We start from the raw sequence: 22,485 nt of genomic DNA, 5'->3' as shown, positions 1-22,485 counted from the left end.
AATGTTTTCCAAACATAAGTTGTACAGAGAATGAAGTTTTGAAAGCGATAGTGAATAAAGCTTGGTGCGAGTGTGATGAATACCCAACGACTTTTGTATAAATGGCAGAAGGTCATTTATATAGACATCATGGAGAGTAGGTGGTAAATAATGACGATCACCACGACTGCGTCTACGTCGAAGAGTAGATTCGAAAATATTCATCGCGTTCGCCGAATTACACGAGGGACTAGATAGAATACCCAAACCATCAATTTTGTCATTGCAACCATATGGTGTCGCAGTTGTTTCCAATTCCCGAATCAATTATAGTGCCTACGGAGAGGTGTTGCGAAATGAGGATTGTTAGTCCTGTGGTATATTTTTTTGATGATGCAAACTCGCATAGAAAGGATTGGATGTCCAGACTATTAAAATGGTGGCAAACAATGTCTTTCTATTGTTGTTAATGCCTGATATATGGCCGCACGATAGCGTTTTTATACTTAGTCAGTATATATATCCATTAAATTTAATAACGAAAATAAAACCAACTATACAACGGCTAAAATATCATTTTGAAATACTGAAAAATATATGTTCAAAAATTTTTTTTTGAATCAAATCCTTGAACAAAAAGAGTACGAAAGCTAAAAGTCACAACAGTAGTGCATATAAAGCTTAAACTTCAAAGGCCGAAGTTCATGAAGGGTTAAAATTGGCCCTAAGATTTTAACGTTTTTTTAATCAGGCCAAAATATTACAAATTTCACAAAGAACTATCTTAATACAAAATAACTGCTTTTTGTCACATCACATTAAAAATGACAAAGAAATGACCCCTCAAGTATCTATCATTTATGTTGTAACGTCAATTTTGGTCAAAGTTTCGATAATTTTTAACAGTTATTAACATTTTTTACTTTTGCCACCACCCCTGAACCAGAAAGTTTTTGTGTCTATGGATTCAATCTCATCTTTGGCAACTTTTGGCCACTGATAATTTTGGATCCTAGGTTGCGGCCAAGGGTTTCCTTCAGCTTTTAGGTCCAAAAAATGCACAAAATCATCGTTTTTTCACAATATATCCAAAATTTGCTGATCATAAAACCTAGAATGTACTCGAATGAAGAGATTTGATTAACCTAGTAGTAATGCTTTTGAAATAGACCCATTTAAGAACCAAATCATGACCATTTGATATTTAATGATAATGTTGAATTTCAAGGCCATATTTGACCTAAAATGAACTTTGTCCTTTACTTTTTTTGTTGTAATCACTAACCGCGTTAAAATTAACTTTTTGTCAACATTTTTCATTCTTCTATGAGGAAGTTACAGAAGAAAAACGCCTGTAGCGCAGTATCAAGAAATAAAATTGAAACTCAGGTCAGTAATTGTATACAACTTGATCACCAAAGGTTCGATTCAAATCTAAACGGATGCTACACATATAGATAAAATCAAAGTACTGAAGTACTGAACATCGGATGACCGCAGGTTCTTGTGGATGGTCAAAAGCACATGTCACAGAAATAGATCACATCTCTATACCTGAAACTAAGGTTAATTTACAGAGATAAACCACTGCTAGTTTTCTTATATAATGGTTTCAGGCTTTCGTTCAGAATTGTTGCATTTTTCTCGTTTTAACAAGCCCACTTGACCGATTTCGTGCGATACTCGCGTTTGGAAATTTAGCATTAACGATTGATTTTACATGAAGCCCTTGATCATTTCTGGGAGGCAAAAAGATTCCACAAATTGCAAAATTGGAAATTCCTTCATCACATGACTTTTAAACTATACAATTAGTATTTCCTGTGCATCAACATCTGAACTATCCCGACCGTCCATCTGGTAACAACCACTAGCAACGAATTAACCACCATTTATACACCGTTCTAAATCGGAGGGGAAGTCAGAAATGGCAGTACAGATCTCGTCGTTGTTCCACAAAAACTTTTCTCTGTATTACTGCATTCAAAAAATGTATTGTCCCAATATTCACGCGTTGGAATGATAGTACTTGTTCTTTTTCTCGTTGTTGAAGAGCATAAGACAAATCGCTGAGTTAATGCCCCAATTAAGTGGCATCCTTGGTTTTAATCGATTTTGCAGACGCCAATACGCGTGGTGGTTGTCAGTTGTCTTGCAAAACTACTGCAACCGTATTTGTTTCTCCTACATCTCACACCAATGACAGCCTGAGCCTCTGGTGGTTTAGCAAATTCTAAATCTGAAAGAATAGAAAAGACAAAAGTCACAGTCACCCCGTCATATTACTACCAAACAATTCCCTGTCGAATCCGCGGGCAAATACATGTATGACATATGTTCATCAGACCTTAAAACTTTTTTCATTCATTAGAGTCCGCGTCATCCATTATCTGAATATACTCTCTTTCGGATCTGCATACATAATGATTCATTTTTTCTTAAATTTTTCAAGTTGGTGTTTGAGTATATAGATATAGGAAGATGTGGTATGAGTGCCAATGAAACAACTCTCCATCCAAGTTACAATTTATAAAAGTAAACCATTATAGGTCAAGGTACGGCCTTCAACACGAAGTATTGGCTCACACCTAACAGCAAGCTATAAAGGGCCCCCCAAAAAAATTACTAGTGTAAAACCATTCAAACGGAAAAACCAACGGTCTAATCTATATAAAAACGATAAACGAGAAACACGTATGAACTACATATATACATATATTTAAAAAAGCTCATCTCGAACCTGTATGTGTAACTTGAAAGATGATGACTTATGTGGGAGGATCTCTGTAACGTTTTATGCTATGGTGGATTGGTGTTTATCGTCCAGTGGCAAAAAACACATGCATATCCGATTATTTATTGTTGGTTGGTTGCTTATAAACGTCCAGTGGCAAATATTTCATTCATATTCATGACGAGAAAAAATAACAATGAATCAAATAAGTAGGTTTTCAAAGTAGGTCGACAGGAATGAAGATAGTGACATTTGGAATGCCAGCCACTTGAAAATGATGGATGTTGATCGATAGGCACAGAGTTTTGCCTTGCCTTGCCTTGCCTTGCCTTCCCACCTAAGAACCACTCAGAGAGTTGTTGCAAGGGTTCTTTGGCGTACAGAGAGCGTGGCACCCTACCCTGAAACGTCACAAGTTATTCTGATTAATTCGATCGGTCTTCTTTCACGTAGATGTGTTTCACGCAGCAATTCCAATTTTTAAATCTTAAGTTTGACTTGGCCGGGTATCGAACCCTCGACCTCTTGCTCGAAGTGACATCGTTCCCGTTGCTGGCGTGAGACATTAACCGAGGCGGTTTTTATTGAGACAATTTACATTAATTAATTTTTACATTTATAAAAAAAAAACAATATAGTTGACAGATGCGGATCCAGGATTTTGAAAAAGGGTTGGAGGGGTTGGGGGGCAAATTAGACAACTTTCGGAGTGGAACCGGTAAAAATGCTGGATTAACCATAAATGTAGCTCCATAAAGGTGACCCGGGCATCCAGTCCCCCCTAAATCCGACTCTGGTTGAGTTGTCATTTATTTTGGAAACATTAAAGGGATAGTAGCTACGATTTTGACAAAATTATGACCAAGTTTTAAAGCTGCTAAAATCAAAGATATGTACTTTAAATTAACAATAAGATCGGTGGAATGTTTATATAAAGTACAGAAGTGTTAATAATTGATAATTAATATCGTGTAGCGCGTGCCTTTTCGTCTCATTAATTATGCATCGGGTTTACTTTCCGAACTTTGCCGACACAGCGAGTGAGATGACCAAGATATAAATAAATATAAACATGTGCTTTTGTTTTCTTACGTATTCGACAATTTCTTTAGATTAAACGTATATATTTGAAACCATTTATCAAATTATGACAAAACAACAAAATATACCAAATGCCTGCATATTATTCGAACCCAAGGTTCTCCAACACTGGCGATATTATACACTTGTTTTATATTTGTATGACAAAACAATGCCGATAACGTATACACGTGTTTGTGAATTGAATTGGGGCCTTCATGCAGGGTACACCGGAAGAATAATATTAAATTGTAAGAAGTTGATTTTTAATGTCTTCTAAGTTGTGAGATCACTGCTCTTAAATTTATAAAGATATTTTGGACAATAATGATTTGAACACGTCGCGATTTATTTTCATGTGATCTGGATTCGAAAAGTTCAGAAATATTTTTTACATTTCGCAAACCGTCGTAATGTCGACTGCTTATATAATGACTTTATCTGCGTGTCGGGTGTTTGTAAATGATTCTAATGACCGATCTCATCGCCGTTATTTATTTTCAATTTACAATAACTTGTCTGCACCTCTTTACTGTTTCTTTTTCTCGCAGAAACTGTAAACACACGTTCCATTTCCGCGATAACATTCCTCTGTTCGACATTTTCCCTTCGAGGGACAACTTGCGATTGCGCATTTGGAACTGCGGAGTTAAGGTCAATATAGGTCATATGAATAAGGGTTGGCTTAACATCGAATTTTTGTCTATAGACAAAAATTAAAATTCAGGTGTAAAACGTTAAAAAGCTTCTAAATGCTAATTGGAAAATGAATAGTGATGGTTTTATTCATTCTAAATAAACCTTTTGTACAAAATCCGGCATATAGATTAGAAAAATAATTTTAATGAAAATCGTAGCTACTATCAGTCAATGGTCACGGGTTGGGTCAAATACACGTTATGCTGAGAAATAAACTATAATGTAAGTATATGTTATATCAAGGATTTATATAGTACTATATATACATGAGGGGCCTGATGGGTTATTTTCGTTCTTCGTGATCGGCGCATTTTCGCTATCGTGATCCGTTTTTCTACAGATTTTTTTTTTTATATTTTCGTGATCCGTGATCATGGAAATTTATTTTCTGTGAATCGTGATTGACAAAAAAATCAACTCGTGAATCGTGATGATATCCCCCCCCCCCAAATCAGGCCCCTCATACATCCTTGGTTATATAAATAAATATTTTCTCCTGGTATCTTGACTTACATCAGATATGAGCAATTCCAATAGGTTATATAAAACGATTTACATTTAGGTGTCCTTGATCTTGGAGACATTTAAAAGATTGTCAATTTAAAATTACGATTTTTCAAAGCCGCTTGAGGAATGGACCCTTATATTTTTCTTTTGGGGGTTTATAAATTTGTTTCAGTAAATTTGAAATACTTTTAATATTTCAACTTATTTGTGATCCTGATGTATTTTCAGTAACAGAGAATCTGACGTATTTTCCTTGGGGTTTCACTTTCGAGGAAATTAACAATATAGTGAGGAGAATACAGGCGTTTGTTTGGGTACAGGATTTGATTTTTGTGTTTTCATTGTTTGTCACGTGATTAAATTCAACTTCTATTTTTATACCACATACTTAACACTAATATGTATGGAACACCAAAACTGTCTAAGTATAGTGTGATCTTTATATGAGGTGGAAAAGACATTATATAATGTGCACTTGTCATTATTTGATGTGCAAATGTCATGATATGATGTGCAGCTATGATATGGTGTGCGGTTATCATTATATGATGTGTAATTGTCATTATATGATGTGCAATTGTCATTATATGATGTGTAATTGTCATTATATGATGTGTAATTGTTGTGATATAATGTGCAATTGTCATTATATGATGTGTAATTGTTATGATATGATGTGCAATTGTCATGATATGATGTGTAATTGTCATTATATGACGTGACTTGTCATTATATGATATCCACTGACGTGCAAATATATAGCATTATATATGGTCCACATTTAATCATATGAAGTGAACATGGTGAACTCATCATTATATTATGTGACTTTATCCTAATGTTATGAGCTTTTGTCTATATTCATGTATGATGTGGAAACGACATTATATGACGTGCACTTGACATTATATGATGTGCAGTCACCTTTATATGATGTCCATTTGACATTATATATTATGTGCAAATGACTTATATGATGTGTGCATGTCTTTATATTATGTGCATGCTGCTTTACGTGATGCGTATTATATTGTGTGCAAACGTCTTCATATGATGTGGTCTTGTCATTACATTAATGGAATTCAGGTCGGACTCGGAGTCTCATATGCCACTAAATGGGTTCGAACTCATAATCCTCATGTTGCCAGGGTACCACTTCAGTACTCTTGGCTATATAATATGGCGACAAGAACTACTTAGACCACTCGGCCACTGAAGTCCCTTAACCATCATTGAAGATTGGATATGTTAAAACTTTTTGTCTCGTTTTCGACGAAAGTCGCGGAAGGCGAGACATATGTGTTTCTTTTTCTGCTAAAGTTAGTCTGATAGGAACTACTTGGGATAGATCAATGATATTTCCTATAAAGTGGAATTACTATCAGTACATCTCAGTTATTTGACCATTTCGAGGCCCTGTTCTCTAGGTCATTGGTCTAGCAACTTTGAATTAATTAGCAATGTTGCTGTCCATCAGATTGTCTTATTCTGAATTTTCTGTCGACAGGCGGGACATATATCTGTGTCGATAGTTTCTTCAAAAATAGTTCGGTAGTCTTACTGTCATTGTTTTAGACTTATCTTATTTAGGTAAATGCAACATAAGCAATTATTAATTGAGTTGCTCCGGTTATAAGCGTTCCGAAGTTCATAGTTGTGTTTTGATTTTCTTTGAATTTATATAGTAACTTATATAATTAAGAAACACATGTCTATTTGTAGCTACTTTTTTTTTTAAAATTCTATATGTAAACATAAAATGTTTTCGTAACTTTTCACTTTTACTATACTGGAATATTCATTTCAAACAATGGGGGAAATATCCAAATATGTATGATTATGTATACCTTCTTTCACATCACTACATGGTTATCAGCAGTTGCATGCATTTCATAGTTATCATATGAGTATTAGAGATGTCATTTTGTGAGAAAGAAAGATAGATTTAGGAATTTCATTTTTGAATCTTCAAGATAAAAGTGAATATATTAAAAGATCGACTATGCATTGGTATTCTGATTTTGTCAGTTTTTTGTAGAAATAATGTATATATCACACAGAATATTTTTGATGTAATAACATTTGATTTTTGTGTATTTGATAGAAATTCTATTCATTAGAAAATCTGTAACTATTGCACACTAGGTATCTCTTTTCATACGAAAAAAGAGGATTAGACTGAAGTGGTAACTATATTGTCTCCAAGAAATTACTAGTCATGTAATCAGTACAGAACTTTAGTGAATAAAAATTAGTATAACGAAATCAGAGATATATATTTTAATTAGATTGTACTCAAATATCCATAATATTTATAATTATGAATATGAATATGCATTTATACATAATATTTGTAATACATTTAATTCATAAATTTAATTATCTTTTTAAATATTTTTTTTTTTATTCATTTGGTTATATATCATATATTTATTTATTGTCGTCATGTTTTCATTATTTGAGTTTTTAAACCGGCTTACAACATTATCAGTGTTAGTATAAGATATCCGGAAAGATGTGATTTACAGTTAGATTAAAAAGGATAACACGACACAATAACCGGGTTGTAAATTAACTTTAGAAGGATATATTTTTCTTTGTTAACGAATATGTTGAGTAAATAAGATAAATGTTACTGTCTTAGCATTTCTATTGTCCATCAAGCATAATTTCCACAATAATTACGGGATGAAATTTTTTTTTTGCTCTATCTCAAAAAGATTTTTTCCAGTGTAGTGTACTACTATTGGGACAAATAATATCAAAATTATAGAAAAGTCTACCAACTCTAACTCAAAATATTGACAATTCTATGTTAAGGGTTTCTAAAATTCAGTTTGACAGCTTCAGACATACTAGTTTTTGACCTTTTTGAACTGGACCAAATCACTACTTAACATAAAGATTTAGCACCCAAATTTGTTTAAACATGCAATTTCATCCCTTTACTTAATATGTCATGCATAAAATATAAAGAAATAAATTTGGAAAGTGTATGAAAAAAAATTTGCAAGTTATATACTGTCCACACTAGGGACTATATTTGTACGATAACTGTGTTCTCGGACCTAATAGCAGATCATTGATAATTTCTGTTTTGATTTATTCACAACTTTTTTAGACTCGATCGGTGCTAAATTGATATTGTCACATAAATGTATAGAAAGTTTCAAAACGATCTATTATTGAAGACTGACTGTTGCCCTTGGTATTGTTTGTTGGGGTCTGTCTCATTGACTTTTATACCACATCACCTTTTACTCTCATACATGAAGTTTGCTACAATTCAACATGAAGGATGATGCATTATTTGAAACACAAGTTATCTTTATTATAGAAACACTGTCAATGAGGGTCTAGATGATTTTTTTTTTTTTGGGGGGGGGGGAGGGGTGTCTTTATTTCTGTATTCTTTAATGTTTAAGGCCACTTTTCTCTGTTATATTTTTTTACCCATCCATACCCTCAACTCTATGACACAGATTTGTTTTAATGAAGTAGAACGATTGTTATTCGGTGCACCTTGTACATATAAGACGCAAGCAACTAAAAAAAGCTTGTATGCATGTACAAGCTATTTTGGTTTTATAAGTGTTGTGGCGTTTAATTTAACACGATGGCATTATTTTGTAGTGTATATTTTCAGTTTGGAATTGGTATTAAAAACTTGAGTTAAACGATATGCATGGTTCATACTCTGATTTTGTTACTTTCGTTTAATTTTGCTTTATTCCACTTTGCTTGACCTTTTAGAGGAACATTTTTATCCAAAATTCAAGCAGGAAATTTTGGTCATTTGCGGTAGATATTTTTTGTTATGGTAAAGTATAAAATTGGTGAAAAATAAAGCAGTTTAACACATATCAAAAGTGGTCTGGCGACTACTTTTTTGTGTGAAAAAATTATTCCGATAGATAATTGTATTTCCTTTTACTGGGTGTAGGTTTTGGCTAGTTTTGGACTGATGGAGCTTACTTAAAGGAGAGAGAGCATATGTTAAAAGTATCAACAAATTTGAGAATTCGACTTTAAAATAATCTCGTTAAACAAATTTCAAAGATTAAAACTATTTGATAATCCTATGATTAAGTAGACCTAATGAATTTCCATTTTTATCATGCAAAATTACTAAATAAGATTTATTCCATATCTTTAGAAATTTACTTTGAATGTTTTTTTACGATAAAATTATTGTCTATTTTTTTGGGGGATGACGCGAAGTCATCAAATAGTGTACTATCTACACAGCAGTATTTTACATCCCCTTTTTTTAACATATAGTTTTTATACGCCCGTTTACGGGACGTAATATGGTTTATCCCCGGCTTAGTATATTTCTAGGAGTTTGATTGGTTAACGCACGTCGTTACAAAACCCATAGCCCCTGGGTGTTGCTAACCCATGTCCCCGGACGTTGCTACCCATTACATCGGGGAATTTCACGCGCGTATTCCTTAGTTCCATGGTTGTTCTTTATGAAATATCGAATTCTGTAGATTTTCCATGATGTCTGTATAATTAAATACGTAATCCACTAACGATTTTATCTAATTATATCGATTATTTGCACTCATTTTAGTAAATGCATCACTATGCAGCCACATTGTCAATGAATGGTACTACTGACCTAGCTATGCAAATGACCCACGTTGACGTCACACCGTTTATGATGTAACTCTCACAACATTGCGCGCCAAATTCGACCCATTTCAGTTTCTCTGTCTTTAGTTTAAAAACTTCTTATATTTGTCTACATGTAGGGTTCTACCAAAGGTAGTACCCTACACCCCGTTAAAAATATGTCAAATTCCCAAATTTCAATAAAAGATATTTAAAAAATGAAAAAAACGTTGCTTTCACGTTAAACTTTGTGGTCGAATTTCTCTAAAAATCGCCAGATTTAGACTAAGACCGGGGATAAATTCGTTATCTACGTTCATATCCGTAGATATGGATACTTTAACACCCTTCAGTACAATATACACCCTTCGGCTGCGCCTCAGGGTGTATTTGGATACTTCAGGGTGTTAAAATATCCATATCTACGGATATGAACGTAGATAACTTATAATACCGTTGTCCATCCGTCCGTCCATCTGTCTGTCTGTCCGTCCGTCCGTCGTCAACATGTCGGACAATAACTCAAAAACGCTGTAACGAATTTGCATGAAACTTTGGTGAATTGTTTATATCTATTGACGTGAGCTCCCTTTCGTTTTTTATAAATTTTAGACTTTACGTTTCCGAGTTATGGGATTTTATTCATTAAAAAAGGGGGATTTTCCAGTTTTCGGAAAATAACTCAAAAACACTTTCACCAATTTGCATGAAACTTTGGTTAATTGTTTATATCTATTGACATGAGCTCCCTTTTTTTTTTTTATAAATTTTCAACTTTACGTTTCCGAGTTAAGGGGTTTTATTCATTAATTTTTTTCCAGTTTTCGGACAATATTTGTAGCAGTTTTCATTAAACTTTGGTAACTGGTTTATATCTATTAAGATAATCTCCCTTTAATTTTTCATAAATTTCTGATATGACATTGAGAAGTTATTGAACTTAATTCTTTGAAAAAGCGACGGGCGTATCATGCGCTCATGGCGCAGCTGTTTATTTACTTTTTATTTGTTTTCTTCAAAGTACATATTTGCCTGTTTAATCTTTCCTGATAAAAAAAAAGACTTGTAGATAATATTAATGTCAAAAGTTTGGTATAATATAACCATAGATATAATGGCTAGCCTATTATATCTATGATATAACCAAACAGTGAGTAAATTAATCAGTTAAGTTATCAGATTAATGATCAGGTTGGGCTATCATACTTTTTTTTTATTGAAATGTTACCATAAATATGATTGGTTTAGTTTCCGCCCTTATGACAAATGGAAAGCCCTGTTTAAAGAACTTATATGATTGGTTTAAATTCTCCATAAAAACAAAGTGATGTCGATAACCGGTCTCTTTCTTAAAACGTGGTCGGTGTAAACGAACGTGTGTCAATTTAACAAACACAATCAACATGACAGCTAAACCTCCATACAAAGTTGGTAAGTATATACCTAAAAGATAAAATAAACCATTGTAACTGAAAAATATTTGCCACTTTAATAATTTTAATTTCCTCTGATCAAAGATCAAGCAAAGTGATGCTATTTTCCAGTGATGCAGGCTAGCTGTCCTAGATAATGAACCCTGTTTTTTTTTTTAATATTTTTTTTTTATGTTGCTGGACCTTGGTGAATATAAGGGTATAAGGGGAGACACTAAAGGGACAATAAATGTAGACAATCAAATATGGTTAACTTTTCCACATTATAATCATTAAGTTTTTATTTGACTGCAGTGGAGGTGGTTATATAGGACTGAAGATATGTAAATTGATACTAATGTATATTTCAAGCTTACACATTTTTCAATTAAAATTTTATCTCTAGGTTTAAAGTAGAATGATAGTGACACAGTTTGTCGCACAAATATCTATTCTTATATGATCTTGTATGCATGTTAACAGGTTGTAAGAGCACCTGCTAGATCTTTTGATGCAGATGTCAATTTTTTCGGATACTGTGTCCTTGGGGTATACCCCACATCTTTTATTTATATATATATAGTTTGTGTCCATTTTTGGTTTTGTCAAAGATTGTGAATTAATATTTATACTAATAGTAAAAATGTGGGATTTCCCTCAGTCAAAATCTCTGAAATAGATAGTCTTGCTTGCTAAATGTCCAGTTGCAAATATTTCACTTAGATGATGAAATTGATTAAATTTTTTATATATCATAGTGTAATTGAAAGTTTGTTCAGTGAAACATGAAAGCTTTGTTTTCTACCTATCACATTACTAATAATTTGCACTATAACTCAATTTAAAAAGGTAACATGATATCAGTAAAACCAGCATGATTAGGGGATTCAAAGACAATGGGAGTAGGTACACTCGTATGTGGAAAGTTCAGAAATCATGTTATGAACATTAAAATGAAACTATTCAAACTAAAGTAAATAATGAAATGGCTTGGCAACTGGTAGAAGTGACCTTTACACCCCACCCCACCCTACCAATTTGCTAGAAGTGTTTCAGAAAAAATATAAAACAATAAAATTCCCACTGCCACACTTTTTAAAAAATTTACCAGACTATGATTTTTTATACGCCCGTTTACGGGACGTATTATGGTATACTGTTGTCTGTCTGTCCGTCCGTCGTCAACATGTCGGACATTAACTCAAAAATGCTTAAACCAATTTGCATAAAACTTTGGTGAATTGTTTATATCTATTGACGTGAGCTCCCTTTCGTTTTTTATAAATTTTAGATTTTATGTTTCAGAGTTATGGGGTTTTATTCATTAAAAAAAGGGGGATTTTCCAATTTTCGGACAATAACTCAAGAATACTTTCACCAACTTGCAAAAAAATTGTGGTGAATTGTTTATATCTATTGACATGAGCTCCCTTTCGATTTTTATAAATTTTAGATTTTACGTTTCCAAGTTGCAGGGTTTTATTAAAAAAAAGGGGGATTTTCCAGTTTTCGGACAAATACTCAAAAATGCTTTCAGCAGTTCTTATGAAACTTTGGTGAATTGTTTATATCTATTGATGTAAGCTCCCTTTAGAATTTTATAAATTTTACATTTTACATTTCTGAGTTATGGGGTTTTATTCATGAAAAAAGGGGGATTTTCCAGTTTTCTGACAATAACTCAAAAATGCTGTCAGCAATTCCCATGAAACTTTGGTGAATTGTTTATATTTATTGATGTAAGCTCCTTTTGATTTTCATAATTTTCTAATATGACATTGAGAATTAATTGAACTTTATTTGTTTATAGTCTGACAACAGATTTACTAAGTATTGCGCAACAGCACAGTGTATTGCACAACAGCAAGAAATCTTTAATTGAATATAAATTCAATTCATATAACCAATTTCAAGTTCTTTGACTACATTTATTCAGAAACCTGTAATATGTCAAATATTTAATTACAATCCAAATTCAGACCTGTATCAAGTTTGAATATTGTGTCCATTTTTGCCCCAACTGTTCAGGGTTGGACCTCTGCGGGCGTATCCAGCTGCGCTCAGCGAAGCAGTTTATTTTAAATGGCCTTATTTTGAAAAGATTTTAGATTCTTCAAAAAAGACTAGTTTAAATGGGTTATTCCTGGTAAATTGTTTTGACTTGAATAAGAGTTGTTTTTAAAAATCAAATGGCTGGAAAAGTCAGTAGTAAATTTTACTAACATTACTTGAATATTCATTGAAACATAATCAATAATTTTGTAGCTGACATTGGTTTGGCTGATTGGGGCAGAAAATGCATTGAAATTGCTGAAAATGAAATGCCTGGTCTCATGCAGATGAGAAAGATGTATGGAGAATCAAAACCTTTGAAAGGGGCACGTATTACAGGATGTTTACACATGACCACTCAAACAGCTGTACTGATCGAGACCCTCACAGCACTAGGGGCTCAGGTCCAGTGGAGCAGTTGTAACATTTTCTCCACACAAGATTTTGCAGCAGCAGCCATTGCCAAAACAGGTGTCCCTGTTTATGCTTGGAAAGGAGAAACTGATGAAGAATACATCTGGTGCATTGAACAGGTATTAGTCATTTTATTTTGTAAGACTATATAACTTTGATTATTATTAGTTATGTAAAAAAATAATTTTGGCATGCCGTTTAATAAGAATAATAGTATTTTGTGTTGTGAATCTAAGTATTAAATACATGATTTACTTTGTTATTGTTTGTACATATAGCATCTAGCTGCGGCTACCCAGTGATGACTTCTAACATCTTGCATTAATGTCTTTATCACACGTAATCCGCAACTCCATGAAACACCTTGACAAAAATCAACCAGACTTGCACAATTTCTTCTATATGACATGAAGTAGTGTATCTGCTATTTGTATTTTTGATCTGTGGAGTATCCCATACCAAACTGGCGTCTTCTGCTTATATTAAGTTAATGGGTAGTTAATCTGCAAATCCTAAAATAGTGACTTGACAAGGTTCACCCAATCTTGCAAAGATTCTTCTGTATAAAGGGCATAAAGTTATGCACTTGTGTTTCAACTTCTTAGCACATCATTACCAGTAAATATTTTGTTTAGCAAAGATATGAAACTGCTCTACCAATGTTTTTTAGGTCATTAAGCTAAAGGGTAATCATTGTAAAAACCCTCGTCAAATGTTTACATTTTTGTACATTCAGTATTTGTATTTTGTAGACATTAGTCTTCCAAGATGGACAGCCATTAAACTTGATATTAGATGATGGTGGAGATTTAACAAACTTGGTCCATGAACGCTTTCCACAGTACTTGCCAGGTAATGTATAAATGGAACAGCTTCAGGACTATATTATCTTTCTCTTGTCTCATACAGGGGTGGAAATAAGAGGTCTCCTCTGAATATGGCCAGTGAATTTCATTTATATAAAAATATACACTATTCAAACAGTATATAAAATGTACACTATTCAAACAGCGAGTTAATTTCAATGAGGACAAGTCAGTAAGAGAAGAAAATTGCACTCTTTGTCAGTTTGGAAAGAAAATTGCACTCTTGGTCAGTTTGGATATTATTTCTTATCTGTACCTATGAAAGTCACTTCTCTACTACCATTTTTAAAATGGTGAGAGTTATTTCTCTTTGACTATGGGACTGAGTCTTTATTTTGCCACTGTCTAGTATTTTAGAATTAAAAATGTTAAGTAAAAAATGCTACAAGTTGTTCAGTAAGTTATTGGTAAAATGTTTTTTTTATTATTTTTTGTCGAGCCTTCGACTTTAGTCGAAAAAGCGAGACATAGCGATCCTACATTCCGTCGGCGTCGGCGGCGGCGTCCACAAATATTCACTCTGTGGTTAAAGTTTTTGAAATTTTAATAACTTTCTTAAATTATCCTGGATTTCTACCAAACTTGGACAGAAGCTTGTTTATGATCATAAGATAGTATCCAGAAATAAATTTTGTAAAAATAAAATTCCATTTTTTCCGTTTTTTACTTATAAATGGACTTAGTTTTTCTGCCGGGAAATATTACATTCACTCTGTGGTTAAAGTTTTTAAAATTTTAATAACTTTCTTAAACTATCCTGGGTTTGTACCAAACTTGGACAGAAGCTTTTTTATGATCATAAGATAGTATCCAGAAGTAAATTTTGTAAAAAATTAAATCCATTTTTTCCTTATTTTACTTTTAAATAGACTTAGATTTTCTGCCAGGAAACAACACATTCACTCTGTGGTTAAAGTTTTTAAAATTTTAATAACTTTCTTAAACTATCCTGGATTTGTACCAAACTTGGACAGAAGCTTGTTTATGATCAAAAGCTAGTATCTAGAAGGAAATTTTGTAAAAAAATAAATCCATTTTTTCCGTATTTTACTTTTAAATGGACTTAGATTTTCTGCCAGGAAACAACACATTCACTCTGTGGTTAAAGTTTTTAAAATTTTAATAACTTTCTTATACTATTTTGGATTTGTACCAAACTTGGACAGAAGCTTGTTTATGATCAAATGCTAATATCTAGAAGGAAATGTTGTTTTCTTCCAGTTAACATTACATTCAGTCTGCAGTTAATTTAGTTATTAAACATTTATTAGATTCATAAACTATCCTGGATTTTTACCAAACTTGGACAGAAGCTTCTTACAATAAAAAGATAGTATCAAGAGGAATATTTTTATTGATTTACTTCCTCATTTTTGTTGAGCCTGTGATTAACAGAAAAAGTAGGCGAGACACTGGGTTCCGCGGAACCCTTACGAATTTTTTTTGAATTTTGAAGGAATTGCTGGTTTATCAGAGGAAACAACAACAGGTGTACATAACTTACACAAGATGTTGAGAGAAGGAAAATTGAAGATGCCAGCTATTAATGTCAATGACTCAGTAACAAAGGTATTGAACCATAACTGTCAGCAGAGAAGGAGATTCTATAAGATAGCTATTACATATGTAGCTAAATTTATAAAAAAAAAAAGTAGATATTAAGACTTTGGTCTAGTACCAGTTTATTATACCATCTGATTTAGTTTTCTCAAGAAAGTATGTTGGAAATATTATTTTAACACTTGAAGGTTAGGTTTAGAATCCTGGATAAGGTTTTGAAATATTCCTATTTTTCAACAAAATGCAAGTAATTACTTTCATTCTTCATGCTACATTTAGAACCATGTGATTGTTGTGAAATTTTGATATAGTGTCATTTCTTCTTGGTACATGAAGCTGAGACAAAATAAGATCCTACAGAATAGGGACAACAGTTTGATGTCAGGCTGCTTTCCCCATGTTTTCTCTTTGCTATAGTTAAAAAAACAAATTGGACAAGTAATTGAATTATAAAATGCTTGGAGGGAAGCAGATATATTTACAGATAACAAAAATTCCTCTGTTTTCTTAAACACCTTGAAATAAATTTTCTTTTTCCAGAGTAAATTTGATAATTTATATGGGTGTAGAGAGTCATTAGTTGATGGAATCAAAAGAGCAACAGATGTCATGTTAGCTGGTAAAGTAGCCATGGTAGCAGGATATGGAGATGTAGGAAAAGGTTGTGCACATGCTCTCAGAGCCTTTGGTTGTCGTGTCATGATTGTAGAAATTGATCCAATCACTGCTCTGCAAGCAGCTATGGAAGGTATTTATCAAAAGTTTTGTATCACAGAAAACCTATCAAACTGAACAAATATTCATGGACATTTTTTTTTGGGGGGGGGGATCTACATATGGCATTTCTGTTTTAAGAAATATGATTATAAACATTGCTTCTATATAATGAGGTACCGTAGAAAGGCTTGTATAGTCCGCGGTTTTATTCTCCAAAATTAGACCTTCCAGACGGGGTGCGGACTATAGAGTACAATAAACAAGAAATAAGAGAAAAATTTCAATTTCGCGGGCGAGGTGGTTTGTTTACGTTCCACCATCTTTGTTATTTATATTGTAGAGGGCGCTCTTATCATTTTTCAAACTAATAATTTTAACTCATCCATATTAATAAGTTATTTCTATTCAATATCAAATTAATAGTAAAACTAAACCTTTCATTACAAATTTCTCGTTTCTTTTCAATGCATTGGTTGAAATAAACTGGTATCTGCTTGATTGAAACGATACAAACATAGTGAAAAAGATAACCTTAAACCAGCTTAGAATTTGTAAACTACAAAACGTAATCGGTTATTGTTCGTTCCGTTTTGGTGTTTCATACTGACTAATATGGTTTGTATTAGCTTAAGACCCTTCAAACATTAATGTGATAGATATATTAAAGACTGTTTTACAAAAGGATGGAACTGTTTTACTTTCAAAGTCGTATTATAGTGATATCTGTTATGTATGGATTTCGACTCTCACCGGTTAATTTCTTCTTTTACACGTGCTTTTTAAACTTCCTGTTTAAACATACACAAGTTTCTAAATTGTTTTTTAAGTGAATTAAACTTATTTTAACAATCATGAAGCGTTCTAGAATCATTAACAAGCAGTTTCAGCTTCTGTTTGATGATGGAAAACAGGGTTTTCCAAGAAAATACCGCAAACAACCGCACAGGATTTGAAATTACCGGAGTTTCATTAGACCTTTTCTAACAGTTACAAAAAGTTTTTTTACCTAAAATTTCGTGGGGAGAAGGGGGTGCGGACTATGTACCACTGCGAACTATGCAAGCCTTTCTACGGTATTTCAGACATTTTAAATCTAAAAAAAAAAAAACAGGTCTTTTTGTGCATAATGTAAAATGGAATAAGGGTAGATGTTTGATTACCATAATTAACATCCCTTGCCAGGGACCTGTAATCCAGTGTTGTCCATGGTTGCTGTTTGATAATTCTTGTTTTTATGCCCCAGCGTCACAGGAGGGGGCATTAAGTGTTACCCTTGTACGTACATCCCAAAATTGGTTTCTCAGACTTTCTTGTTATCTAACTTTAGTTTTTCACAACCAAATGTTATGAAACTTATACACAATGCTTATTACCACAACACAAAGATCATGTTATAATTTGGGTGGCCTAACTTTTACTGTTCTAGAGTTGCCCCTTTACAAATTACAAATGGTAAAATTCTGAATTTTTTGTTCCTGATCTTTAGCTTAAGTTTGCCTCAACCAAATGTTATGAAACTTATACACTCATTACCTCAAAACACAGATCAAGTTCGGATTTGGGTGGTGTCACTTATACCGCTCTTGAGTTATGTCCCTTTATAATGTTAAATGCAAGCAGATACAGGGAAACATCTCCATTTATTTTTTTTGTAGTTGTTTGCATCCTTTTTCTTTTGACAATTGTCTGATTGCATCTGGCAATCACAAAACATCTTTTTCTTTATTCCAGACAGCCTCTATTACGGTCCTACCTATTGTATTTATTGTTAATTTGTTCTTGTCCTGAACATGCATGAAATATTTGCCACTGGACATTAACAACCAAACCATCAATCAATCAATCACTACATCTCCCCATGTTTACATTCACAAGAATTTAAAAAAAGAATAGATATTTTATATTGTAATAGAAATAGTTGACATAATATTTTAACCATCCACACATTTTTCAGGTTTTGAAGTTACAACAGTAGAGGAATGTATACCAAAATGTAGAATATTTGTAACAGCAACAGGATGTGCATCTATTATCCATGGTAACATGTTTGAACAGATGTTAGAAGATTCTATAGTGTGCAATATTGGACATTTTGATTGTGAATTAGAGGTTAAATGGATAAATGAGAACTGTGCTAAGAAAGAACAAATCAAACCACAGGTAGGTTTTCTTTTTACCTGTGTCGCTGAAAGTGGAAGCAGGTCTAGTTACCGCTCGACTCTCCCTTCGTCAGAAAAAAACTCTCATCAAAGTTTTCTTGGCTTATGAAAGGGATTGATTTGATATTTGGTCTGTCACTTTATAATGTTGAACAGCGAGTAAGCAATTTTTACATCTGCCATGTATCCACTACCTGTTTGCCGATTGAAATTTGAAATTTACCACTCATTGTACACTGAAAATTTTCGTCAGTTTTCTCCGCTCCTTTTGAAGGGAATGATTTAACATTTGGTATACAGATTAATTATGTTTAGTTGTAGCCATTTAGCAATTTTCACATCTACATTGTATTATCTTTTTGTTTGCTGATAGTTTGAAATTTTATAACACTCATTGTACAAGGAAAAGTTTGGTCAAGGTTTTCTTGGCATCAGTAAAAGGGAATGATCAGTTATGCTCCAGTATACATATTTCCTCAAACAATTGCATGCAGCGACACAGGTCCAGTCTTGGTTTTGGTCTTGTTACTTCTTGTATGATATTCAAAACATTGGTAAATCTCTTTTAGAAAACGTGTACATCCTAATGTTGAATAAACAAACACACAGTAAAACTCGGTTTAAAAGAAAAAGAAAGAAAATCTTGTTTTTATACGCCCGTTTACGGGACGTATTATGGTATACCTCTGTCCGTCCGTCTGTCTGTCCGTCCGTCGTCAACATGTCGGACATTAACTCAAAAACGCTTTAACCAATTTGCATAAAACTTTGGTGAATTGTTTATATCTATTGACCTGAGCTTCCTTTCGTTTTTTATAAATTTTAGATTTTACGTTTCTGAGTTATGGGGTTTTATTCATTAAAAAAAGGGGGATTTTCCAGTTTTCGGACAATAACTCAAGAATGCTTTTACTAACTTGCAAGAAATTGTGGTGAAATGTTTATATCTATTGACATGAGCTCCCTTTCGATTTGTATAAATTTAAGATTTTACGTTTCCGAGTTACAGGGTTTTATTCAGAAAAAAAGGGGGATTTTCCAGTTTTTGGACAAAAACTCAAAAATGCTTTCAGCAGTTCTTATGAAACTTTGGTGAATTGTTTATATCTATTGATGTAAGCTCCCTTTAGAATTTTATAAATTTTACATTTTACATTTCTGAGTTATGGGGTTTTATTCATTAAAAAAGGGGGGATTTTCCAATTTTCAGACAATAACTCAAAAATGCTGTCAGCAATTCTCATGAAACTTTGGTCAATTGTTTATATCTATTGATGTAAGCTCCCTTTTGATTTTCATAAATTTCTAATATGACATTGAGAATTAATTGAACTTTATTTGTTTATAGTCTGAAAACAGATTTACTAAGTATTGCGCAACAGCACAGTGAATTACACAACAGCAAGAAATCTTTAATTGAATATAAATTCAATTCATATAACCAATTTCAAGTTCTTTGATTACATTTATTCAGAAACCTGTAATATGTCAAATATTTAATTACAATCCAAATTCAGACCTGTATCAAGCTTGAATATTGTATCCATTTTTGCCCAAACTGTTCAGGGTTGGACCTCTGCGGGCGTATCAAGCTGCGCTCAGCGAAGCAGTTTATTTTTTTGGTCATCCAATTTCATATGACATTCAAATATTGCCCGAGTAATTGTAGACACATACTTATTAAAGTCTTAATTTTCAGGTTGATAGATACACAATGAAGAATGGTAGACATGTAATTCTGTTAGCTGAAGGTCGTTTGGTTAACCTTGGGTGTGCTCATGGACATCCAAGTTTTGTCATGAGTAATTCATTTACAAATCAAGTTCTTGCACAAATTGAACTGTGGACCAAAAAAGGACAACACAAGATTGGTGTTGAAGTATTGCCGAAGAAGGTAGGTTTTATACATGTTTATGCTTCAAAAACAAAATTATAATTACATATAATGGCTGCTTTGTCTTATAAGTTGATCCAAAAGCTGATGGTTTCTGGATTAATTATAAATATACATTATATTTCTGGCAGGATATTTAATAAGGGATAAAGATATATGATGTGCAAGTTAGATTTTCAGCATCTACTTCTCAGTTGTGCCACTGTTTTCATGGAAAACATGGAAGTTAGAGGCAATTATTGATGGACCAATATGTAAATTTCTTCTCCACAATTTTAAAGGACAGATCTTTCAAATTCTCTCAGAATGATGATTTGAAAGGCCAATGCAACTTTTGATCATTTTATGCTCGTGAAAAATACATGTCATTAATTACTCTTGGGTTACCTCTGCATGTTATGGGCAATCAAATGTCAGTCTTCATTTCTATAACTACCTGGTGAATCTGAACTAAAGTTGTTAGAAATATTGTATGAAAAGTCACTTAAAAGAAATAAAAGTTCTTGATTTGGTTTGTTCAGTCTTCAAACTTTTCTCCTCTTCTGATACTACAGATCTGATCTTTACAAATTTTAATTTAATGATGCTTGGGAGACCCATTACTGAGATTACTAACTTCATATTACATGTTACATACGTGGTGTAAATGATGCAACGCTGGTTTCAATGTTGTTGGAAATCATAATTTTCTTATAAATCTTTCTAATTAAAAGTTCAATTGAAACCCCATTGGAAATCAGTTTTAATTTCACTGAAATTACTTTGCCAGTCTGAACTAAACTTGGCAAGACTAGATAAAGCTGCATTGATTATAAAAGATTTTTTACAATTCAAACCTGTTAATATAAAAAATTAAACACACAAAAATGACTGGCTTGTATGTGTTTTGTATAAAAAATGATATTAAAGTGCATGATCAAGTTTTGGCAACAGGGATATGAATGATGTAGTATTTTTTTAATTATTGCTTCTACTAAAAATTATTTCAATTCATTAAGTAACTCCATTTATCTTTTTCAGTTGGACGAGGCTGTCGCTGCTGCTCATTTAGACCATCTTGGTGTCAAATTGACAAAGCTGACAGACGAACAATCTAAATATCTAGGTTTACCCAAAGATGGACCCTTCAAACCAGACATTTACAGATATTGAGAAATCCAACTACGATGGGGGAAATTTTTTTTACATGGGATTTTATATTATTGATGTGTCAATCAGTAGGTGGGGACAATAGTGATGAGCAGTTGAGATTTATATAGGAATAATACAACCATCAAGTATGATGGATCTTATGAAAGAACTTTCACCAACAGACAAATGGTTTTGTCTCAAATTGTTAATTTATTTGACCATTAAGTTTTGCCTTGTTAGATGTCAATTATTAATGTCCATCATCAAAAATCTGTATTCATTCCTGTAGAAAATTGCTGTTGTAGAGATTAAAAAAAAATGTATAAATTTGGAGTTATTTTCTCAATTAGTGCCAATTTTCATCTTTGACTTTATTTAAAGTACTGTAAAATGCAGAAATTTTTGTGTGCATTTGATATGTATGCTTTATGGACTTTCATTTGATATGATGCAAAAACCATACCATCTTAGAAGTTTTAGTTTTTGCATTTAATGACCCAAGCCTTCTCATTTGGATGGAAAATGGGGTTGAAAATATTCATCTCATGATTAATGAGATTGCCTAACAATGGACAAAAATATGAGATAAATTATTGCGATTTCAGAAAATGCTGCATACAAGTAATGCTATCAAAATTTAAAATGCAACTTATTTTTGCAA

The 22,485-nt window shown here is 32.8% G+C and overlaps 1 protein-coding gene across 1 annotated transcript; it reads left to right on the top strand.

Annotated features, from left to right (window-relative positions):
- The first annotated feature begins 10,923 nt into the window (after nt 1–10,923).
- Nucleotides 10,924–22,151, top strand: LOC127702143 (adenosylhomocysteinase B-like). The gene is made up of 8 exons (XM_052206245.1): nt 10,924–11,050; nt 13,297–13,616; nt 14,250–14,349; nt 15,820–15,932; nt 16,464–16,671; nt 18,595–18,800; nt 20,499–20,693; nt 21,714–22,151. Exons 1-8 carry the CDS (start codon nt 11,023–11,025, stop codon nt 21,843–21,845), a joined length of 1,302 nt encoding a protein of 433 aa, XP_052062205.1. The 5' UTR covers nt 10,924–11,022; the 3' UTR covers nt 21,846–22,151.
- Nucleotides 22,152–22,485: the final 334 nt, after the last annotated feature.

Source organism: Mytilus californianus, unplaced genomic scaffold (genome assembly GCF_021869535.1).
Source record: "Mytilus californianus isolate M0D057914Y unplaced genomic scaffold, xbMytCali1.0.p SCAF_5, whole genome shotgun sequence".
Taxonomy (NCBI): domain Eukaryota; kingdom Metazoa; phylum Mollusca; class Bivalvia; order Mytilida; family Mytilidae; genus Mytilus; species Mytilus californianus.
The sequence above is the reverse complement of the archived record's forward strand: the minus strand, read 5'-3'. Positions and strand labels throughout refer to the sequence as shown.